This window comes from Theropithecus gelada, chromosome 20 (genome assembly GCF_003255815.1).
Source record: "Theropithecus gelada isolate Dixy chromosome 20, Tgel_1.0, whole genome shotgun sequence".
In the NCBI taxonomy this organism is placed as follows: Eukaryota; Metazoa; Chordata; class Mammalia; order Primates; family Cercopithecidae; genus Theropithecus; species Theropithecus gelada.
Genome location: NC_037688.1, coordinates 56,776,619 through 56,797,450, shown reverse-complemented (window position 1 = coordinate 56,797,450; position 20,832 = coordinate 56,776,619). Strand labels below are relative to the sequence as shown.

At 49.8% G+C, this 20,832-nt stretch overlaps 1 protein-coding gene across 2 annotated transcripts in view; it reads right to left on the bottom strand.

Moving 5' to 3' along the window:
- GTF3C1 (general transcription factor IIIC subunit 1) overlaps positions 1 to 20,832 on the bottom strand; it is an 88,381-nt gene that overhangs the window by 36,613 nt on the left and 30,936 nt on the right. For both annotated transcript variants that reach the window (XM_025370397.1, XM_025370399.1), the window contains exons 7-14: positions 14,283 to 14,435; positions 11,612 to 11,727; positions 9,910 to 10,219; positions 8,964 to 9,181; positions 5,933 to 6,069; positions 4,304 to 4,457; positions 1,714 to 1,817; positions 727 to 911 (exon numbers count right to left, since the gene is read on the bottom strand). In XM_025370397.1, coding sequence (XP_025226182.1) covers positions 727 to 911; positions 1,714 to 1,817; positions 4,304 to 4,457; positions 5,933 to 6,069; positions 8,964 to 9,181; positions 9,910 to 10,219; positions 11,612 to 11,727; positions 14,283 to 14,435 — 1,377 coding nt within the window. The remainder of the gene's footprint in view (positions 1 to 726; positions 912 to 1,713; positions 1,818 to 4,303; positions 4,458 to 5,932; positions 6,070 to 8,963; positions 9,182 to 9,909; positions 10,220 to 11,611; positions 11,728 to 14,282; positions 14,436 to 20,832) is intronic.

The window sequence follows — 20,832 nt, the reverse complement described above, 5'->3', positions numbered from 1 at the left end:
TGCTGTTCCTCCTTCACCTGTGCCTTCTAACGGGGGAACCTTGAGAGTAAATGCCACACTGTGGGGCTGCAGCCCTGGGAAATGGAAGTCACACACACAATCTCTTCCACTTGGAATCCCTGGGTCTGCTGTGTCTCGGACCCGATGCTGCCTGACAGACAGTCGGGCCCCGATGAGCCAAATTTTCCCTCCTTCCTGAACCAGCATATGTGCCGTGGCCTGGAGAGGAGCTAAGCATCCTGATTACAATGCCATGGCCACCTGCCTTGCTCAGCACAAGTTCAGAAATGAGGGAAGAGGGAATCCGTCAGCGCTCCAACTCTGAGGAAATTATAGGAGCACTCAGACTCATCAATGACTGTGCTGCTGGGGGATTTGTCGAGTCGGGACAGGGAGAAATTTTCTGTCGTTTGTAGAATGTTCCAGCTCAAGGACATTCAGCAGAAGAAATTATTCTTTCCTCATATTGACATCTAGCTGGATTTCATCAGAGTCTATCCAAAGCCTTGTAAGGTATGGCAGGCAGAATTGTCCCCATTTTGCAGATAGGCAAACAGACGCTGGAAGAAGTTATGCGGCCAGAGTAACAGGATCCAGCCCACAGCTCAGATGCGGTTCTTCTGACTGTGGCTCAGAGCTCGAATGGAGACGACCAAGTGCCTCAAACATCGTCATACAAACAACAAATCAAATGTAACTAAACACAGACAAGAAGCTGCTGCTTACCTACAACGGGGTGATAATTTCTAAGCTGGGTTATGCCCATTTTCTTATCACTTTTTTTCATCCGTCCACTTTCTGATCTAGAGGAAGCACTCAGCTGAGAGTCCCCTGATCCACTTGGGCCCTCTTTTCCTTGACTGTCTTCTTCTGCCTCCCCTTGGGGCATTGGAGGCTGGGAAGTTTTAACCCTGCAGTTCAAATAAACATGCAATAATGTACCGAGAAAATCAAGGGCTAAGAGAAAGGACAGAGTCTGTCTGTGTGAATCAGATACAGCCTCTTGGCCTGGGGGTTTCAAATTCTGCTCCCTGTAGGGGCCAGGGAGATGACGCAAACAAAATGTCAAGTCACTGAAACTTTTGGGGGTGGTAGGGATTGTGGGGCCCTGGAGAGGGCACCCCCACTTATGGGTGCTGCCTTGTGAGACAGGGAATCCAATATGCTAGATCTCTTGACATATGCATCAATGCTAGAAGTCAGGAATTATATGAGAAATTAACCAGCAACCTATTCAAAGTATGTGTGGCCAATACTTAGCAGATCCCACAAACCAGCATGTGCAAGCCAGATCAGCCCTCTGCCTGCCTGTGAGAGTTTCTAGCTGAGACACAGCTAAGAACTTTCTCCCTCCCCTGAGTTTTCTCTCAGCTCATTACATGGTTTATGAATGAAATTAGAGAAGATCTGAGAAAGGCAACCAGAATCACTGTGAGCCATTATGAGAGTGAGTGTCAGACTTCAGAGGCCTACGATGGGGAGTGCTCTGTCCACACTCTATCAGACAGAATAAAGACCATTAGGACTTTTTTCCCCTCTACAGAATCCTGAAATTGGTCCTTATTTAGACTAGGATATCATGGACCATGAACTCCAAACCAACAAATCCACTGATCCATGAAGGTATAAAGAAAGGGCTCTTATGGACTGCTGCAGGCTGACACACAGGCCTGGCAGCCTTGCTATGGGTTCCTCCCAGGCGCCTCCACTTGCCTGTTGGCTGTGCTTGAATTGGAGATCCGGAAGCGGACCTGCTCGATGGCACTTCTCACCAGAGGGTCGTTCTGGTCCATGGACGGGTGCACCACCAGATCCACCTGGAGAGAGAGGTTGGAGCATCCCACAGGTCAGAGAAGAGCTGAGGAAGACTTGGCTCCACAAGTCGATTCCTGGTGGAACCTCAGTCACACCTGTTTTCATTAACATTTCCAAAACACAATTAGGAGATCGAAACAAAATGTGTTGCTGAACAGTATGCTGGTGCAGCTACTGGCAGCCAAACCCCTCAAGTGACCAAGCAATCAGGCTCTGCCATGGGTGCCGGGGCTGCTCAGCCCTACTGAGGAATCGGGCCAGGACACAGAGCCGTCCCCCTGCAAATCCCTCACTGGGCTGTCACAGCCCACTGGTTTCTGTTGCTACCTGGCGGGCTGCTCTGTGCCCCCTTCCCACTATCTGAGAATTTCCCAGTTGCTCGTGAGTCCTGAGGGCTTCCATCTGGAAAAGGTAAGCGGCTTTCATTAATCTACCCTTGCTGAGAGCGCCATCATGGGACTCCTGCCAGGCGCACGTCCAAACAAACCGGCAGAGAATTAGAGCTGTTTTTGTTGTTTTACCTTTTCCGAGCTACTGAAGCTGAACAGTTAAGGTGGTTATCATTTCATGAGAGATACACAAGATGAAAAACAGACTGTGTGGAAGGGAAGTAACTTGAATGCTCAGCAGGGAGTCGGGGAGTGGAGCACGGTGTGTGTGAGCGCACCAGTCATGCTGTGGCAGGTAAGGATGGCCAGGACCCCAGGGAGCCATGCTTCTTGCCTGTCTCTGCTGAGGCAGGGGACAGCAAGGTCAGGCTGTCTGAGTATCCACTCTGGCCAGCAGCTTCATGCTGAACACGGGCTCAGATAGATCTGGAAATGGGGCAGGCAACAATGCCTAGACGAGGGCTCCCGAACGCCACTCTTGGCTCATTTTCTCCTGATCCTCATTTGTGAAATAAGGACCACCCCGCCCCCATCCCCAACCACCAGCTTTGTGGTTTTGTGAAGCTCAAATGAGATGCAGTGAGGCAACATTTCAGAGAAGTCAAAGGCAAGGGAGAAATATACAGCATTCACATTGCCCCACTTTCCACAGCCAAATGGCCCAGCAAACTTCCCAGAGGCCCCATGGGCGGGGGAGAACACAGGAGCAAAGGCAAAAGACTGACACAGGCACACCAGCTCCAGTCCACATGGCCCCAGCAGATCAAAGGCTGCCAGCAGCACATGCTCTGGGTGCCAGAGAAAGTCTTGCCTGGAAACCTACGCTGGTACTAGAGTCACATGCACACGACAGAAGCCCTTTCCAGCTACTATAGTGGGACCTTGTGGCAAGAGGCCTGGGCACTTTCATTTTTGAGGTTATGTGGTCCCCCATGCTTACCCGCTGCCCCCGTCCCTCGCCCACTCCCTCCAGCACTGCCTGGAGACATAGCTAATGCCTATGCCTGCCTGCCTCTCCCTAACCCTAGACTGGAGGGTGGGGGGATTCCTGTCTTCAGCGACTGCACTCTTTGAAGATGAACAGAAATCGAAGACACTGCTGCTACTGGGCTAGTTTTTCTCGGCCTTCACTGAGAGAGGGCAGCGCAGGAACCCACTGCCACTGCTCAGGGCACAAGTGGCAGGCTGGTGGGGAAGCAGGGAGCAGGGGCCAGGGAACATTATTGTTTTATTTTAAAAAGACTTACAGTAGATATAAAAACTGAGAAGAGCTGTCAATGTGGGAAGGATAGACACTGTTGTTTCTTAAGTCATTTTTCATACTGCTCTGCAGTTTTCAAATTTCTCAAAAAATAAAAGTAGAAAAGCAAAAATGACCTTGCTAGCTTATTAAGAAAACAAAATATCAAAGCAGAGCTTTCTTAAGGCAGAGATTTAAAATGCAGTCAGAAGAAAAGGTCAGGAAATTATGAGCGACTGTCCCCACACAACCATTCCCTTTGGCCCTGGTGCCTGGCTGTACCATCACAAATTACCCTGACTGTGAAAAACGTGTGCCTTAGAATGTCCATGAAGCTGCTGAGCTACAGTTGCTATGGGAATGCATCCCCCCAAACTTTAAATTTTACAGAAATAGACATGTCGAGGCGGAAGAGATGTACTGCTCCCATCGGATAACCCGGCAGCGCATCCTCACTGACTCGATGCCATTGCTTCCTCTGGGATATTTCCTCAGCTCTCTGAGGAAAGCGTTCTTGCTGCTTAGTCTAAATTTCCCACCTTCTAAATGTTATTTCATTTGTCCCACAATGACTGAACTTCAATATGCCTCTGCCTGCCTTCTGCTTCTTCAAGGATGGCTGCGGGGCTGGATGCCTGCACAGCTGCTGCCTGGAGTTGACATGCTTTACAATCCTAGCAAATTTTTGCTCTTTTCTGTTTCCAGCTAACCTATATTCCCCAAATCAGGAGGCGTAATGGGAAATTCCCAGTCACTGGTAATAAAGCAACTACCAGGATACAGCAATGACAAGAGAAGCTAGACAAAAACTTGCAACAGCACTAGGCTGGCTCTGGACATCAGGGGAGGCCCTGGTTACCTTCTTCTTGATGCCATCTTGAATGACGGTGGTCCGATACAATCGCAAGAGACCTTCCTCAGACAGGTTCCGCACCAAGCGGACGATGGACTTCTTGCAGCACTTGGTGGACACACCTTCCTGCTTCTCCTGATCCATGATCATCTTCTGAATCCTGGGAATCACAAAATAAGCAGATAACATTCCCAATCTCAACGTGGAAGGCCTTCCTCAACCCAGGCAACGGAGACATGCCTCACGGTACCAACAGAAACAGGCAAGGATCAAAGAGGGTTTCCCCACCCTGGAAAGACTGACTCCTTGAGACGTTAGTGATTGTTTCCCTCTGTGGCAAACGTATCAGATAAGGACGAGCCACCAAAGACAGCAGCTCCACAGCTGAGTCTTTCACCAGCAGCTTAAGAGACTACAATTTGAGATCATGATGGCAGGGAAACTGTGCACCATGATAGAAACCTGTCTTCACCAAGTCGAATGCTAATTTAACATCCAGATAAGGGCTGCTTCGGTTTATCACTAGCCCCTAAGATCTGAAGTGCGTTTTGACTACCTCTAGGTCTTACTGAATCACGATGGTGATCTTTCTAGATCACCGATCACAGAACGCAGGGCCAGCGGGCGTGGTGGCTCACGCCTGTAATACCAGCACTTTGGGAGGCCCAGACGGGCGGATCACTTGAGGTCAGGTGTTTGAGACCAGTCTAGCCAACATGGTGAAACCCTGTCTTTACTAAAAATACAAAAATTAGCCAGGTGGGTGCCTGTAATCCCAGCTACTCAGGAGACTGAGGCAGGAGAATCGCTTGAACCCAGGATGCAGAGGTTGCAGTGAGCTGAGATGGCATCATGCACTCCAGCCTGCGCGTCAGAGCAAGACACCATCTCAAAAGAAAAAAAAAAAGAAAAGAAAAAGAATAAAAAATAGAATGCAGGGCCAGAAGGGACATTAGGAACACCTAGCTAAACCTCTCATGACTCAGAGGAGGAGAACAAGGTGACAGTGTGTGCAGATGGTCCCTACCCCCTCCCATTCAGCCCTCGTTAGAGACGGAGTATGAGGAAGAAGCCATGTCCCTGATGGAAGGTAAGGCTCCTCCTCACCAAGTGGCTCTCACATTGGGTGCCTCAGAAGCCCTGAAAATGCCACCCAGGAGGTGGTGGTGACAGGAGGTTACAAGAACCACATCAGAGTTCAGAGCCTCTACTCCATGCCAAACACAGAAGCTCTACTTGTGTCTCTTGTTTTTTCTCCTCTAGAAGATTCTATTTGCACAAAATGCACCATGGAGAACTAAAAGTCTGGAAGTAATGCTACTACCCGCTTAAGTGTCTCCATAGCCCTTCTAGAGCAACCATCTTCCAGGTAAGGAAAAGACAAACGCACTTTCCCTGTGACTTCTGCTTCCTGCTCAGTCATTCTCTCTCTGACTAGTGTGCTGATAATTCCTCAGTATCTGCTCCTTTTGAATAAGAGTAAACTCTAAATCCTTCCTACTGCAAAGGAACGAGACGAGAATCTACACAGTGGGACACAGATTTGAAGGCCGCTCAGTGGTGTCCATGGCTTGTGATGACTAACTGGTAGAAGGATTACTGTTAGTGCAAGAAGACAGACAGACAGCTCCTTACGTGAATAAACTCTCGATTAAGCGAAGATTGGTGACAGCTTCTATGATCAGATTCCTGCGTTTCAGCAGTCGGTAAGTTTCGTGTGGTTTGTCTTGGCCTGAGCTGTGCCTCCCAGTCTTCAGGGAACTGGTACTCTCCTAGAACAGAGACCAAAAGCACAAGATGAAATGGGCTTGGCAAGGTTTGGGGGCCACACGCCACTCTTGTGGGTGCACTGGCCCTCTTCAAGGAACTTCTATCTTTCAAGAAGGGAAGCCGAGAAGCCTGTTCTCCTACACAGGATCCCACTACTCTACCATCTCAATGCTTTGAAAAAGACATCGGCCAGCAGAGGACCCTGGGCCAGTTTATGAAGATCAGCTGGTTTCAGGACAGAAATCAGAGGCATCTACTCCAGCAGCTCCTGAAGTGTTCCCTCAATTCCCCTTTGGTTCTCCCACAGTGGAATGGAAGAAACTGACATACTGACAATTACACGCCAGGTATTGTTGGGTTTTTTCCATCAAAAACTCTTAACACTTTTATCATCATAGTTCCCATGGTACAGAAGAGGAAACCAGGGCTGTGTGGCTAATTTCCAGGGTTTCATGGGGAGTGAACGTGCCAGGATGGGGCCTCTGACTCCAGATGGAAGAAGCCAGGGCAGTCTCTGGACAAAAAGTGACATGAGGCAGAAGACGGCTTTTGAGTTCAGAATAGGGTTCCTCTAGGAAAATTAGGATGAGTGGATCTGTGCTTCCTCTTCTATCCCCACTAAATCATCTACTTATCTTGTAATGTCTTTCTCTCTTAATGAGCTTAAGATGAACTGTTTCACCCAACATTGGATCAAAATGTGAAAGCCCAAATGTGAACCCTATATGGAAAAGAAATCCTAACTCTAATATACATCTTGTGAATCACTGGACCCAAGTCAGCGCCTTATGGTAGCCCCAGGGCATGTTCTGCTTGTCACCTCCCAGCTTGGAGTAGCAATTTCAGGAAATGAGGAAGTGCCCAAGGAGGTCACTCGGTGATGGCATCTGAACAGCCAGGCCCCAGCCCACTTCCCTGTCCACTGTGGGAGCTCCAGGCAAGACACAGTTCTTTGTTGAAGGGGGAAAGAATCAAAGATTCAAGAAGGGTCCCAAGAGGGGCAGAAAGTCCTTTGTTCACCCTTGTGTTTCAGGGTGAAAAGTTTGGGGGAAAATCATGTGAGTAAATCTAGCCACTTTCCATGGGGCTGCTGGACAGCAAAGGGAACGTGCTCTGCCAAGAGCCTCCAGGCAAGCAGTGGGTGCCATTCTTTTCAGCAAGGATGTGGGGAGGACCACGGTGCTGCCATTACTCTGGGAATGGACTTCCATGAGAGAGAGGAAGAGCTGAGCTAGGAAACAAGTCAGGGATTTTAAGACCTGGTGGAAGTGCACAGAGGTACAAAGGGGATGGCAGGGGGAGGAAGGCAGGCGGGACTCTAGGGGACCTGCTGGGTTCCACTGCTGGCAGGCCCGGCCTCCCTGGTTAGAAAGAATGCCAATCCTCACTCCATAGAGAGTTGTGGCATCCAATGAACAGAAAAGGCCTGAAAGGGTCTAGAAAAAAATCAACCCCACGCCCCATCACCTCTGCCATAGAAATACTTCCAAAGTACAGGCTACCATTCCAAAAAGGGAGAAGTGGCATAGGGTAGGGACTGCGCAGGCAAGTTACTCTATCCCTAGGGGCCTCGCTTTCCTCTCACAGACCAAAGCTGACATTGACCTTACAGGGCTGTATGAAACAGCAGTGGCCAGGCGCAGTGGCTCACACTTGGAATCCCAGCACTTTGGGAGGCTGAGTTGGGAGGATCACTTGAGCCCAGGAGTTTGAGACCAGCCTAGGCAACATGAGGAAACCTCATCTCTACAAAAAAAATACAAAAATTAGCCAGGTGCAGTGGCACGTGCCTGCAGAAGAGAAAATCTGCAGTCCCAGCTACTCAGGAGGCTGAAGCAGGAAGATCACTTGAGCTCAAGAGGCAGAGGCTGCCGTGAGCCGAGCTCATACCACTGCACTCCATCCTGGGCACCACAGCAAGACTCTGTCTCAAAAAAATTAATTAATTAAAAAACATACATAAACATCAGCAACACCATCAAAAGCCACCCCAGATCATGCATCTACTACTCCGTGCTAGGTGCCTCATTCTCTACTCAGTGTTTCCAAAATATAGGGGGTGGCACTGGCGGTGTCTGAGGTAGTTATGTGTCCAGTATTGACATGGCATTAGGTGAACTGAATCACATAATGGGAAAGGCATTCCTTATCAACTGTCTTTTGATCCTTCCAATTATATTCATGAAAGTACTGGTTTGACTTCACTGTGTCTTTAACTCCTTGATATATAACAGTAACTGGCTAGAATGTACTAATACAGTTTTGACTTTATTGTATCTATTCTATGATTACTTTCTTTTTTACGACAAACGATATTGGCCATTTATCTAAAGCAGAGTTTCTCCACGTTGCCAGTGCTGACATTTGGGCCAGGAAATTCTCTGCTGTGAAGCTCTGTCCTGTGTATTGTAGGATGTTTAACAGCATTCTAACTTCTCCCTATTGGATGCCAGTAGCAGCCTCTCCCTAAGTGTGGCACTGAGAACTGTCTCCAGATATTGCCAAATGTCCCCTGGGGTAAATGCCAATCCTGACTCCATAGAGAGTTGTGGCATCCAATGAACAGAAAAGGGGTAAAACTGGGTAAGAACCATTGATCTAAATTAGGCATATAGGTTTCCCTCTAAAACAAATCTAACTGAAAAGAATAAGTTGTTGGAAATTAATAAGCCACTGGGTGGATAACCATGCAGACAATCTCTGCGTAGGGCCCAGGCTGCATGAGGGTGGTGTGTAAATGAGCACCGCGCTACTGCCCGGGAAGCACAGGCAGGCCTCGGCACGCAGCACTCTCGCTGTGGATGACTCCACTGCGATCATGTGATTCCTAAACACAGAAACCATGAGGCCACAGGCTCCTTCTCGGAGACAACTCCCTCCCTCTGCATGCACTGACCTTTGGGTTTTCCATCCGGACCTCCTCGATCACAGCTATGTCACCACTGTTACTGTCCGCACAGTGGGAGACAAAGGACACACTGGGTTCTGAGACGCTGCTGGTATCCAAGAGGTTGTCCCTGCTGGCAAGGCTCTGGCAGGCTCTCTCTTCAGCGGCTCCTGGGAAGGAGGGTGGCTGCTTTTTCAATGGGTGTAGGTTTACAACTTTCCACCCACCTGTGGTGGAGGAAAGAGGTAGAACAAATCAAGGGGGAGGCCAGGAGGGCATTCCTGCTTGGCAGTCAGACCAGACCCACACGGGCCAGAGGATTCTGCTGAGAGTCAGTTGAAAGGTGAGGGAAGTAGACCAGCAGTAGCTTGGGCTCCTCCTTCTGGCCTCTCATCTACAGCAGGGCTTCTCCACCTGGCCAGTGCTGACGTCTGGGTCAATTAATTCTCTGTGTCAGGGGCTGTCCTGTGTATTGCAGGATGTTAAACAGCATCCTGGCCTCTACCTATGAAATGCCAGTAGGAGTCCCTCCTAAGCTGGACATTTAACAATGTCCCCAGGGGGCTCAGAGCTGGGTACCAGATTTGCAAACGGGTCATCAGCACCACTCACTATGCATTTTAAAAAAGTTTTCTATAACTAAACTAAAAACTTGGAGGAGTCTTAGACTGTTGGAGGGGAGGGGGCAGAGGAAGCTTATGAAATTCCATCCTTTAATAGTAAAAACAAGCAAACAAAACATCGGCCATGAAGAAATGATTTGCAAGCAGCCAGGAGATACCACAGGACCCTCTCCTCCAAACCCATGATGATGTGGTACAAGTGACAGCATCGGGCCTCTCATTAGGATGGTTCCAAGGGCAACTGCAGGCGTTTGCTGAACTGAAGAGGTGTTTCTTGCAGGTGCCCAGTAGTGCAGTGCACGCAGCCCCCGCCCGCCCCACGCGCTCCCTACCCTTGGTTGGGGTGGAGTGATGAGGCTGGGTCTTAGCCCGGAGGTTCGCAGAGGCTCTTGTGTCCTTCTGGGACCCTCTGCGTCTCCGCTTGCTGCTGCTCCTCTCCTCCTCACTGTCCGACTCAGAGAGGAAGGTGTCCTCGCCTTCAGGCAGAAGCGACTCCTCCTGCATAGATGCCAGGCTCACGGTGGTTAAGAGCTCACTGCGGGCCTTCTCTCTTTGGTACTGCCGGCTTAGGTCGCTCTCCTCTGCAAACACGCAGGAAATGTACTTGGTGGTTCGCTGCCGACCTTCGTCTTCCATGAATCCCTAGAGGGAATAAGATGTGTTTATCCCACTGCAAAGAGGGCATCATACCCACAGGGGTTCAGGTGGTCTGTGGCGTCTATTTCCTCATTGTCTTTCTTCTGTGTCTCCTGTCTTACTGCCTGGGCCCTGGGTTGGGCAACACTGATGCTTCCTCCAGGCTCTTCCTCTCTGTAATCCCCCAGGTCTTGCTTCCACAGGGATCCTTTTCTGAAGTACAACCCTGAATGTGTGTTTGCTCTATGAGGCTATGAGCTTCTCAGGGGCAGGGCCCTGACTTAACCTTCCATATAGCCCCAGTGCCTGGGACAGGACGTGGCCCACACAAAACGGTCAGTAAGCAGCAAGTGTTTGTGATGCAGACTGAAAAGTTAGACTGGAGAACTCGAGCTCCACTTAGCCACTGCCATGAGGATTGGTGGACAGGGCATCAGTGATCCACACCCATTTTAACTTCCAGAAAAGGGCAAGGGGCTCTTCCCAGGGCGTTTGACAGGAAAAGAGTAACATCTAGGTACCACCACATGCCAGGATGGGGCTAAGTGTGCTGCAGTCATTCACCCAACTATAATACTGCCTTCCAGCCAGATGACCAGATCGTGAGCAAGACGAGAGTGGCATGTCAGGGGCTGAGACCACAGGTCTGAATTACAAAAGAAGAGTGCCAGACGGGCATAGCTGGACAACTCGATGTCCCCAGGCACCCGGCAAGTAACATGCATGAGAAGGAGGGCCAGGTGGGGATGGTGGAACCCTGGAGAGCACTGCTTTGTCTGAAGCAGGTGAACAGAGTGGCCAGCCCCAGCTGACTGTCCCCACATGGGAGTAGGCTCCTGGGGTGGCCACATCACCTTCTGACTTTTCTTTCTTTTTGAGATGGAGTTTTACTTTTGTTGCCCAGGTTGGAGTGCAATGGTGCCAACTTGGCTCACTGCAACCTCTGCCTCCTGGGTTCAAGTAATTCCCCTGCCTCAGCCTCCCGAGTAGCTGGGATTACAGGCATGCACCACCACGCCTGGCTAAATTTTTGTACTTTTAGTACAGACAGGGTTTCACCATGTTGGCCAGGCTGGTCTCGAACTCCTGACCTCAGGTGATCCACCTGCCTCACCCTCCCAAAGTGTTGGGATTACAGGTGTGGGCCACCATGCCCGGCTACTTTCTGACTTTTCAAAGCTGACAAGTCATTCAATTCTTAAAAAGGGAAGACGAACAGGAACCACAGTGAGGGAGAGACATAACATGGCTATGGACTGCACTCAGCCCCGGGGAGGCCAACTGCCTCCTTGACACACATGTCAGGCCATCGAATCTTCTGACTGAGATGCTCCTTAGCGAATACACCGCATGTACCTCCAAAGACAAGGAGTGTTGGGGGAAGGCTCATGATGTTACCTTGACAACTTTGAATCTTTGAAGGAGTCGGCACAGCATTCTTGCTTCTAGTTTTCCCACATTCATAGCCACTCGGATTTCAGCTTGGGAAATTCCTTTCGTGCCTCTGCGCTCAACTGTGAGAAACAATACACATGAACCCAAACGGCTGCAAAGGAGCTGTTCTGCACAAGTCAGTTTCCAGCCCACTTTTTCAGCAGACATTTCAATGCTGTGAAATTAACAGACAGAACAAAACATACGCCATTTCTCTCCCTTATCCTCCCAAGTGTGCTTCCCTCCCAAGCCTCTGAGTAACATACTATGCTAGGCTAGTAACGCTAACAGCTAATGTTTGAATGCTTACTATCTCACGACACCACGTTAAAATACTAAATGTCAGGTGATCAACAGCTGAAATACGAAAATGCAGGAACCCAATAGGCTTTACCCAATGGCAAGAAATTAGCCCTTTCGCATGAATGAACTGTTTCAGATCAATGAAACTGACCTCTTTAAGAAGCATCAAAATAATTTTTAATTCAGAACTTTTTTTAATGTGTATTCTTCATTTCCCAGTGTTTCTTGATAGACACAGAGGCATTGTGGACTCTGACTACTGCACGGTCCCGTAAGAGTCGTGCAAGCGGGGACTTTGAAAGGAAATGGTATTCCTCGACTCTGGAGTAAATGACTCGCAGACCACTGGGCCCCACTGTTGCTGTGTGTAGCTTGTCCACTCCTGGGCTGTCATAAGCTGGTGTATGTCAGGATTGTGAGTATATCTGCCGCTCAGAGGCCCTTTAAATGCATCCTACTAAGCTGGAACTAAGAACTCCAGGAAGGAGCTGGCTTAGGAACTGGGAGGTAGGCAGGTAGTCCCAGCAGTAAAGCACACGAGCCGCAAGGCAGACGTGGTGGCAAAGCTCTTTGACTTTTCAGAAGTATCTTCCTTTTGGCCGGGTGCGGTGGCTCACGCCTGTAATTCCAGCACTTTGGGAGGCCAAGACGGGCGGATCACAAGATCAGGAGATCAAGATCATCTGGCAAACACGGTGAAACCCCGTCTCTACTAAAAATACAAAAAAATTAGCTGGACGTGGTGGCGGGTGCCTGTAGTCCCAGCTACTCGGGAGGATGAGGCAGGAGAATGGCGTGAACCTGGGAGGCGGAGCTTGCAAGAAGCCGAGATCGTGCCACTGCACTCCAGCGTGGGCAACAGAGTGAGACTCTGTCTCAAAAAAAAAAAAAAAAAAAAAAAAAAATCAGCCGGGTATGGTGGCACATGCCTGTGATCCCAGCTACTTGGGAAGCTGAGGCAGGAGAATCACTTGAACTTGGGAGGCGGAGGTTGCAGTGAACTGAGATGGCGCCATTGCACTCCAGCCTGGACAACAAGAGTGAAACTCCATTTCAAAAAAAAAAAAAAAAAAGAAAGAAAGAAAGAGAAAAAAGAAAGGGTTAAGGGCAGCGTTTCCCCAGTTGTGCTGTGAGGAACCCATTCTGAGAGATGTGAAGGGAGCTACCAAACAGCCCTCCAAAAAGGCTGGGCTGACCCCACAGCTCAGTCAGATCCCCTGTAGCCGCTTCACCTTCTGCTCTGTCCTCCCTGCAGGGACCTGAGGCCACACCACCTATGACACTAGGTCACTGCTGTCCTACACAGAAGTTAGGGGACCTGGGGGAAGGGTTAGGAATTGGAGAGAATGTTTTCTTTGCTACACAGAAGTTAGGGGACCTGGGGGAAGGGTTAGGAATTGGAGAGAATGTTTTCTTTGCCCATTTATCATAGATTCCTGGCCTGTGGTAACACCAGACCAATCTTAGAAAACAACAGATAGCTCTTGAACCTTTGAATAATAATAGTAATAGCTTTCTTTTTTCAGTGCTTTCTATGCACCAGACCCTATAGCAGCTCTTTTATTTTGATTCATTTATCCTCATAATGTGCTAGTGTTGATGCTCTCGACATGTGATGGTTAACCTTAGTTGTCAATGGGACTGGATTAAGGGATACCCAGATCACTGGTCAGGTTTTATCTCTGGGTGTGCCTGTGACGGTGTTTCTGAAGGAGACTGGTGTGTAACTCAGTGGACTACGTGGGACAGATCTGCCCTCCATGTGGGCGGGTACCATCCCATCAGCCAGGGGCCCAGACAGAACAAGAAGCCAGAGGAAGGCGAACTTGCCCTCTCTCTCTTCTGGAGCTGCAGCCCCCTCTGCTGCCGCTCTTGGCCATCAGAACTCCAGGCTCTCCAGCCTTAGGTAACTGGGACATGCCCCCGCGGCTTCCCTAGTTCTGATGCTTCCCTGGGCCTCCAGCTCACAGATGAGCTAGTGGGACTTCTCAGCATTCATAACTGCACGAGCCAATTACCTTAATAAGCTCCTTTCATACATCTACATATATTTTTCCTACTGATTCTGTGTCTCTGGAGAACTTTAAAATGCCTGCTTTTACAGATGAGGAAACTGGGGCTCAGAGACCTCATTAAAGTCATATGGCTAAGTGGCAGAGCAAGGATTCAAACTCCAATCTGACCTCAAAGCCTGAACCCTTCTGGGGAACCAAGGCGCTTCCCATTGTATTACATTCTCTATAGCAGAGTCCTCTCTCCACATGTGGGCAAAGCACTTCTTGACTCAGATTCTCGGGAACCACATCCAAGCTGATGTGGGAAAAAGACTTACTGAGGTCATAGGTCTGCGTGAGCATATCCCGCTCGAACACGATGTCCACAGGAGGCACTGTCTTGGAGATGACCTCCTCGTCCTCGTCATCGTCATGGTCATTCCGTTTAAATTCCTTCAGCAGCTTGAGGCACCGAACCATGACATCAGTCCCTGGCAACACAAGCACAGGTTTTCCAGCAATGAGTGAAAGCAGCGCTGCCTGGGGGAGGTGAGGGGTTCTGAAATATCACAGCACATGTCGGCAGAGACAGAGATCCCCACAAAGGTCATACACATCACCATGTCCGGAGGTTTAAAAATGTGGTCAGGACCACAAGACCTGACAATGTATTCCATAAAGCTGCTTTTTGTTTTTAGAAGAATGAGGGAAGAAAGCAATGCAAATGGAAGGAATAACGAGGTGCTATTAGTTCTGTTAAATCAACAGTCGCCCTCTCCTGCTGGAGACCAGCTCCATGACAACAGGAACGTGCCTGTCTCTTCCCAGCACCCAGGACACGGCCCACACTCAGCAGGCACGCAAGCGGTATTTGCCAAAAGGATAAAAAACATCTTTTTCCTTTTAAGCTAATACTCACTGCCAATAAGGTGTGGCAGCAGTGTAAATGAGCTGTATAACCCTTCTAGAGCATTTCGAGGGGATTTTACAATGATTCCAAGTGTAAACGTTTATTCCAAGAAAACAACTCAAAAGGAGGACAAGGCTATCAGTACTAATAGGTTCACTATAGTACTCTTTATAGCATCAGAGCAATCTTATGAGTACTACAAAAAAATCAGCAATGGGGGTGGAGGGTGGCATACCTACCAGCCACCTCACTTTCTGTGGACTAGTGTCTGCCTTCAAATCATCGCACTGCACCTATACTGCAACCTACAAAAGTAAAACATGGGGAAAAAATAACACACTTGTACCTACGGCTATAACAAGAGAAAGATAAGTGTACATGTAGGTAAGAACTAGAAAAGGTACAAGGAAAAATGGGGACTTCTTGACACTTGACATGTGCTAACTCATTCGGTCCCAACAACCCTTGGATGAAGATGCTAGGGAACAGAGGGGTTGAATAACTTGTCCAAGCTCCCAACAGCTTGTAAGTGACGGGAAAAGTGACTCAGTTAAGGTCACCGGTCTCCAACATGAACACCAAGATATCCTGTGATACACGATAACCCGGAGTGGGAAAACTGCCCTGCAAAGATGTTCACATCTTCATCCCCGGAACCTGTGAACATGTTGCCTTCCATGGCCAAAGGGACTCTGCAGAAGTGATTAAATTAAGGCGTCGTGGATTTTTGGGGGTCATTGTTGTCAGAGTGAAGTTAAGCATTTTGAGATAAGGTTATCCTGGATTATCTGGGTGGGCCCAATGTAATACCACAGAGTCCTTAGGCTGGGCATGGTGGCTCACATCTGTAATCTCAGCACTTTGGGAGGCCAAAGCAGGGAGGATCACTTGAGCCCAGGAGTTCAACACCAGCCTTGGCAACATAGCAAGACACAACTCTATAAAAAATTTTTTAAATCGGCCAGGTGTGGTAACATGTGCCTGTAGTCCCAGCTACTCAGGAGGCTGAAGTGAGAGGACTGCTTGAGCCTGGGAGGTCGAGGTTGCAGTGAGCCCAGCTCACACCACAGCACTCCAGCCCAGGTGACAGAGACCCTGTCTCAAAACAAAACACTAAACAACAACAAAAAGTCGTTAAAAGAGAGAGGCAGTAGGATCAGAGTGAGACTGGGAGATGCTACACTGCTGGGTTTGAAAACAGAGAAAGGGACCACAACCCAGGGAATGCAGGTGCCTCCTAGAAACTAAAAAAGGCCAGGGAATGAATTCTCTTCTAAAGCCTCCAGAAGGAACACTGCCCTGCAAACATCTTGATTTTACCCCAGTGAAAGCCATTTCAGATAGTAATCTATCTGTGTGGTTTGAAGTCACTAGGTTGGTGTAATTTGTTACAGTAGTCGTAAGAATAATAGGGACAGCTTCTCCACCAACTTTCATCAGCATGTGGATGCACAGAATCCTGGGTGCTACAGCAAGGAGTGGGCACTGACTCTGGCCCTGGAGCCCAGCCCTCTAGTACAGGACCCTGCCCGCAAGTGTGAAATGCCACCCCCGACAGCACACAAGACTGAGGTCCAAGGAAAGTCAGGTCCAGCCACCTCCACTTGAGCAGGAGGTTCTTGTGGGGGCACAGCATGTGGCTTGCAGGTGAAGTTCACAAATAAGCATCTTAGGGCCTGGAACTCAGGAGATGCCTGGAACTCAACAGACCTCAGGAGACACTCTAGGGGGAGCCAGCCTAGGGCAAGCGGCCAGCAGAAGTGGTCCCCAGGCACCAACCTGCTGCTGACCCCTCCACTCCTCACAGCAACAGAAAGTCCCCCAGGGCATGGCTTTTCATTAGAGGCAACCTAAGGCCCCAGCGCAGGCCTGAAGCCTCGGCTCCTGCCAAGTCCCCGCCGGGCCTCCTGCCGTCCCTCTTGGCTCTGCCCTGTGCTCCAGGCCCCTGCCCTGCCCTCTCCTGCAATCCCTCTTTCAGAATGGGAGGCTTAAGCAATCAGGAGGGGAAATATGGGGACAAGGGGACTCTCGGGACTGTGGACATGAGTAAGAACTATCTAAAGCCTCGGGCACTGGGACAGGGTCCCCTGCCAGGCTCCCTTTCTACAAGTAGCACCTCTAGCAGCTGGTGGCCAACACACCCAGCACAAAGGAAGACAAGACCACCACGCCATTCCCCCCTAGACTGTCCGCTAGTCAACCCCCTCCCAACCCCCACTCCACCATGCTGCTCACACGAGCAACCTATTGCTCCTAATAACACTACGACCGTTTATCCAGTACTACATCCTGGATGCTATCCTAGGCTCCCTGTGTGCCCTATGAACTGACCCTCACCATGGCCAGAGGAGGTAAGGGTGATCATTCCAGTCCCACATGAGAACACTAAGGAGCTGAGGAATTCACACAAACAGATGTCTCTTTGCCAGTAAGAAGCTGGCATTTACCAGGCAATCTGGCTCCACAATCCAGGCTCTAAACCTTTGGTTTAGACTCCCCGATTCAAAACGTCCCTGAGACTGGGAATAGCTGAGTGACCCGGGGTCAGGGATGCTGGCTTCTGCCTGAGCAGCAGCACAACACAGCACTTAGGGGAGTCAGACCCAAGGCGTCCTCAGCCAGTGGCCCAGCGTTATTTCTTCTCCTTTTAAACTTCTTTAAGAGGCTAATTAGCTAGGAAAAGACCCACAGGACAGCCCTCAAAATAAACACAGTGGAAGGCAAGAAACGGTACTAGTAAACGCGTGACCTCAGTAGGCAAAAAAGAGAAAAAGCCTCACAGCCTTCAAAGCTTCTGATCTTGGCCGGGCGCAGTGGCTCATGTCTGTAATCCCAGCACTTTGGGAGGCCGAGGCGGGCAGATCACTTGAGGTCAGGAGTTTGAGACCACCCTGGGCAACAGAGCAAGACTTCATTTCCCTAACAAATACAAAAAATTAGCTAGGCTTTGGAGGTGTGCATCTGTAGTCCCAGCTACTCAGGAGGCTGAAGCAGGAGGATCGCTTCAGCCCAGGAGTTTGAGGTTGTAGTGAGCTATGATCACACCACTGCACTCCAGCCTGGACAACAGAGTGAGACCCTGTTTCAAACAAAACAAAACAAAACAAAAAAACAAAAAAACCCCTTCTTCTCCCCACCAAGTTGGTTCACCGTCCTCACCTCTCTACTAGTGGAGCAACTGACACCCATCCCATGCCCCCCTCCAACAAATGGCACAACTACCTCCTGAATAAACGTTTGGAGGGAAGGTGGGGATGAAACTTGGGCTCCAGGGCCAGGCAGAGAAGTGTTTCCATCTCAAGTTCCACAGCTCCCCATGTCTGTGACTTTGGGGAAATTACCAAGTATGACTCTTTGTTTTCCGACCTGCAAAATGGGATGACAGTGTTCTCTGTGTCACGGGGTTAATGTTAGCATGGCCGAGACAACATCTGTACAGAGGCTGGCATGGAGCAATCCCTCAACATGACCACCCAGCACTTGCTGGGAGCCAGGCACCATGCCAAGGGCGGTACATGAATTAACCCATAAAATCCCACAACCCCAAGGGAGGCAGGTCCCTGTAAGCTCCATTTCACAGATGCGGAAGCTAAGGCACTTGCTCAAAGTGATGGCGCTATGGAGTGAGTGGCAGAGCTAGGATGTCAGTCAGCCCAGGCTGCCAGCCTGCAGTGGATGCACTCGGCCAGTAGGGGAGTTACTCTGATTAGTACCACCAGCACCTAGCACAGCGCTGAGGCATGACAAACATCAGTGGCATTCAGGGTGGCGGGCCCCCTCTTATTGTGGGATAAGCCCCAAAGCTGCCCTCTGGTCATGATGGTTTGCCTCCTGGAGACTCGCGGGAAGGCGCCCCCCTGCTCTGGTTCTGAGCATAAGGCTCAGTTGTTGGCCACGGGGGCTCAGGGCGATGCGGGAGGACTATGAGCTGTTCTGTGCAACCACAATAGGCATCATCAGCCCCAGGACCCACAAAGCACCCACGACCCGGAGCAGGTGCTGAGGCTGGGCCCAGCGTGAGGTGGCTGTGCTTCCAGAAGGCCTGGAGTGGCTCTCCGAATGTTTTGGCCATGGGATCTGTGGCTCTGCCTGCCCCACAGGGCATAGCTGATTTCTCTGCTGTGAATCCCAACTGCGCTGACTCTCTTCTGTATCTGCCCAGCAAGTAAGCCCTGTTTTATTTAACCAAGCTGTGTCTGGCTTTGCTCTTTCACAACATACCAATCACAGAAACATTTTCCTTTCCCCATGCCGTGACATCTTTTTTTTTCTTTTGAGACAGAGTCTCACTTTGTTGCCCAGGCTGGAGTGTAGCCGCACAATCACTGCAGCCTCGAACTCCAGGGCTCACACGGTCCTCCCACCTCACCTCCGAGTAGCTGGGACTACAGGCATACAACACCACGCTCGGATCATTTTTTTTTTTTATTTGTTGTAGAGATGGGATCTTGCTTTGTCACCTAGGCTGGTCTAGAACTTCTGGCCTCAAGTGACATTCTTACCCTGGCCTCCCAAAGTAGAGGGTTACAGGCATGAGCCACCGAGTCGAGCCTGGTGCACATCTTTCCTTTGGAAACCTTGTGCTGGAGAGGCAGCCCAGCACTGTGGTGGGGAAGCCAGACTCTCTGCCACAGAGCTGGCTGTGAGCCCTGCTGCTGTGTCGGGTGGGCCTGGACAAGGTGGCTGACCTCCCTCAGCCTCAAGTGTCTTGCCTGAAAACTAGGGCTGATGACAGTGTTTAGCCTTGTGGGGAGAACTGTTAAGAGATCAGGCAGGTAAACGATGGAACAGTGTAGTGTGTGCCTTGTGATTCCAAGGGACCATCCGGAAGGAGTTTCACCAGCCCTGTGTGCCTTTCCCACAGTTCTAGAGTTTTACCAGCTTTAGAATTTCAGTTTCTATTATTAAAATCCCTCTGGCTCCTACTTGCCTTTTTGAAGGTACCTGTTCCAGACTACAAGTCAGCTAAAGCCAAAAGCCACAGGGGCAGAGCAAGACCCGAATAAGCGCACGTCATCCAGGGTGACTGGGGCGTATTGCCCCATTTAAGCTACCACCTCAGTGACCAGCAATTCCCCTGGGAGGAACTGGGGACTTGCTAATGGCAACCCCTGGTCCCTGGACACAGGGCTTTCTTCCCAGGAACCAAAGGCAGTAAGATAAAACCAGCACCCGCTCACAGGCATGAGGAGTTTCAGGCATTTTAAAGACATGGCATGCTAATATTAGCAGTCCAACACAAAGAAATCACATAGATCTTTTGTGTCCAGGATCCAAGATGGACTTCATTCCGACATTCTGAAGACCCAGACGAGAAAAAGAGAAGGAGTGACTCCTTAAGGAGCACCTAGTAGGAGCCAGCCATTGTGTTTAGTGTTTTCGGAAGCGATTTTACTTACTAACCACGTGGCTTCTGCAAGTTATTATTGCCATTTTAAGACAAAGAAAATTGACACTCAGAGTGGTCATATGATCTAACCGATGCCTTCCACACTAGGCCACCTGGCTAGGCTAGAATTTCAAATTTCCATCAGAGAGCACGATTCATTGCAAAGGAAAAACCAGAGTAGCTGTGAGGTGGAACCAACAGTCTGTGTTTCTCCCGTTCCCAGTGAAAAATCCATCTGGCCTCCTAGTAAAATGACACTCTCAACTGTGATCAACCCAAGAAAGAACAAAAGCAAGATGGGAACAAACGAACCCCATGGCAGCTTTCCTCTTTAAGGATCACAAGCAATGGGAAAGTCCTACTGGTAAGGCAGGCAGATGTCCCGTAAATTCAGTGTGTTACCTCCCCGCCACCCCCGCCCAACACACACACACACACACACACACATACACACACACACACACACGCCTGGCCACAGGCTGAAAGCACAGAATTCAGGGAACACTGAATGACAGAGGTGGGGGTGCTGCAGCACACACCCCAGGGCAATGGTGGTACAGGTTAAATTATGGGCTCCGGAGTCAATCTG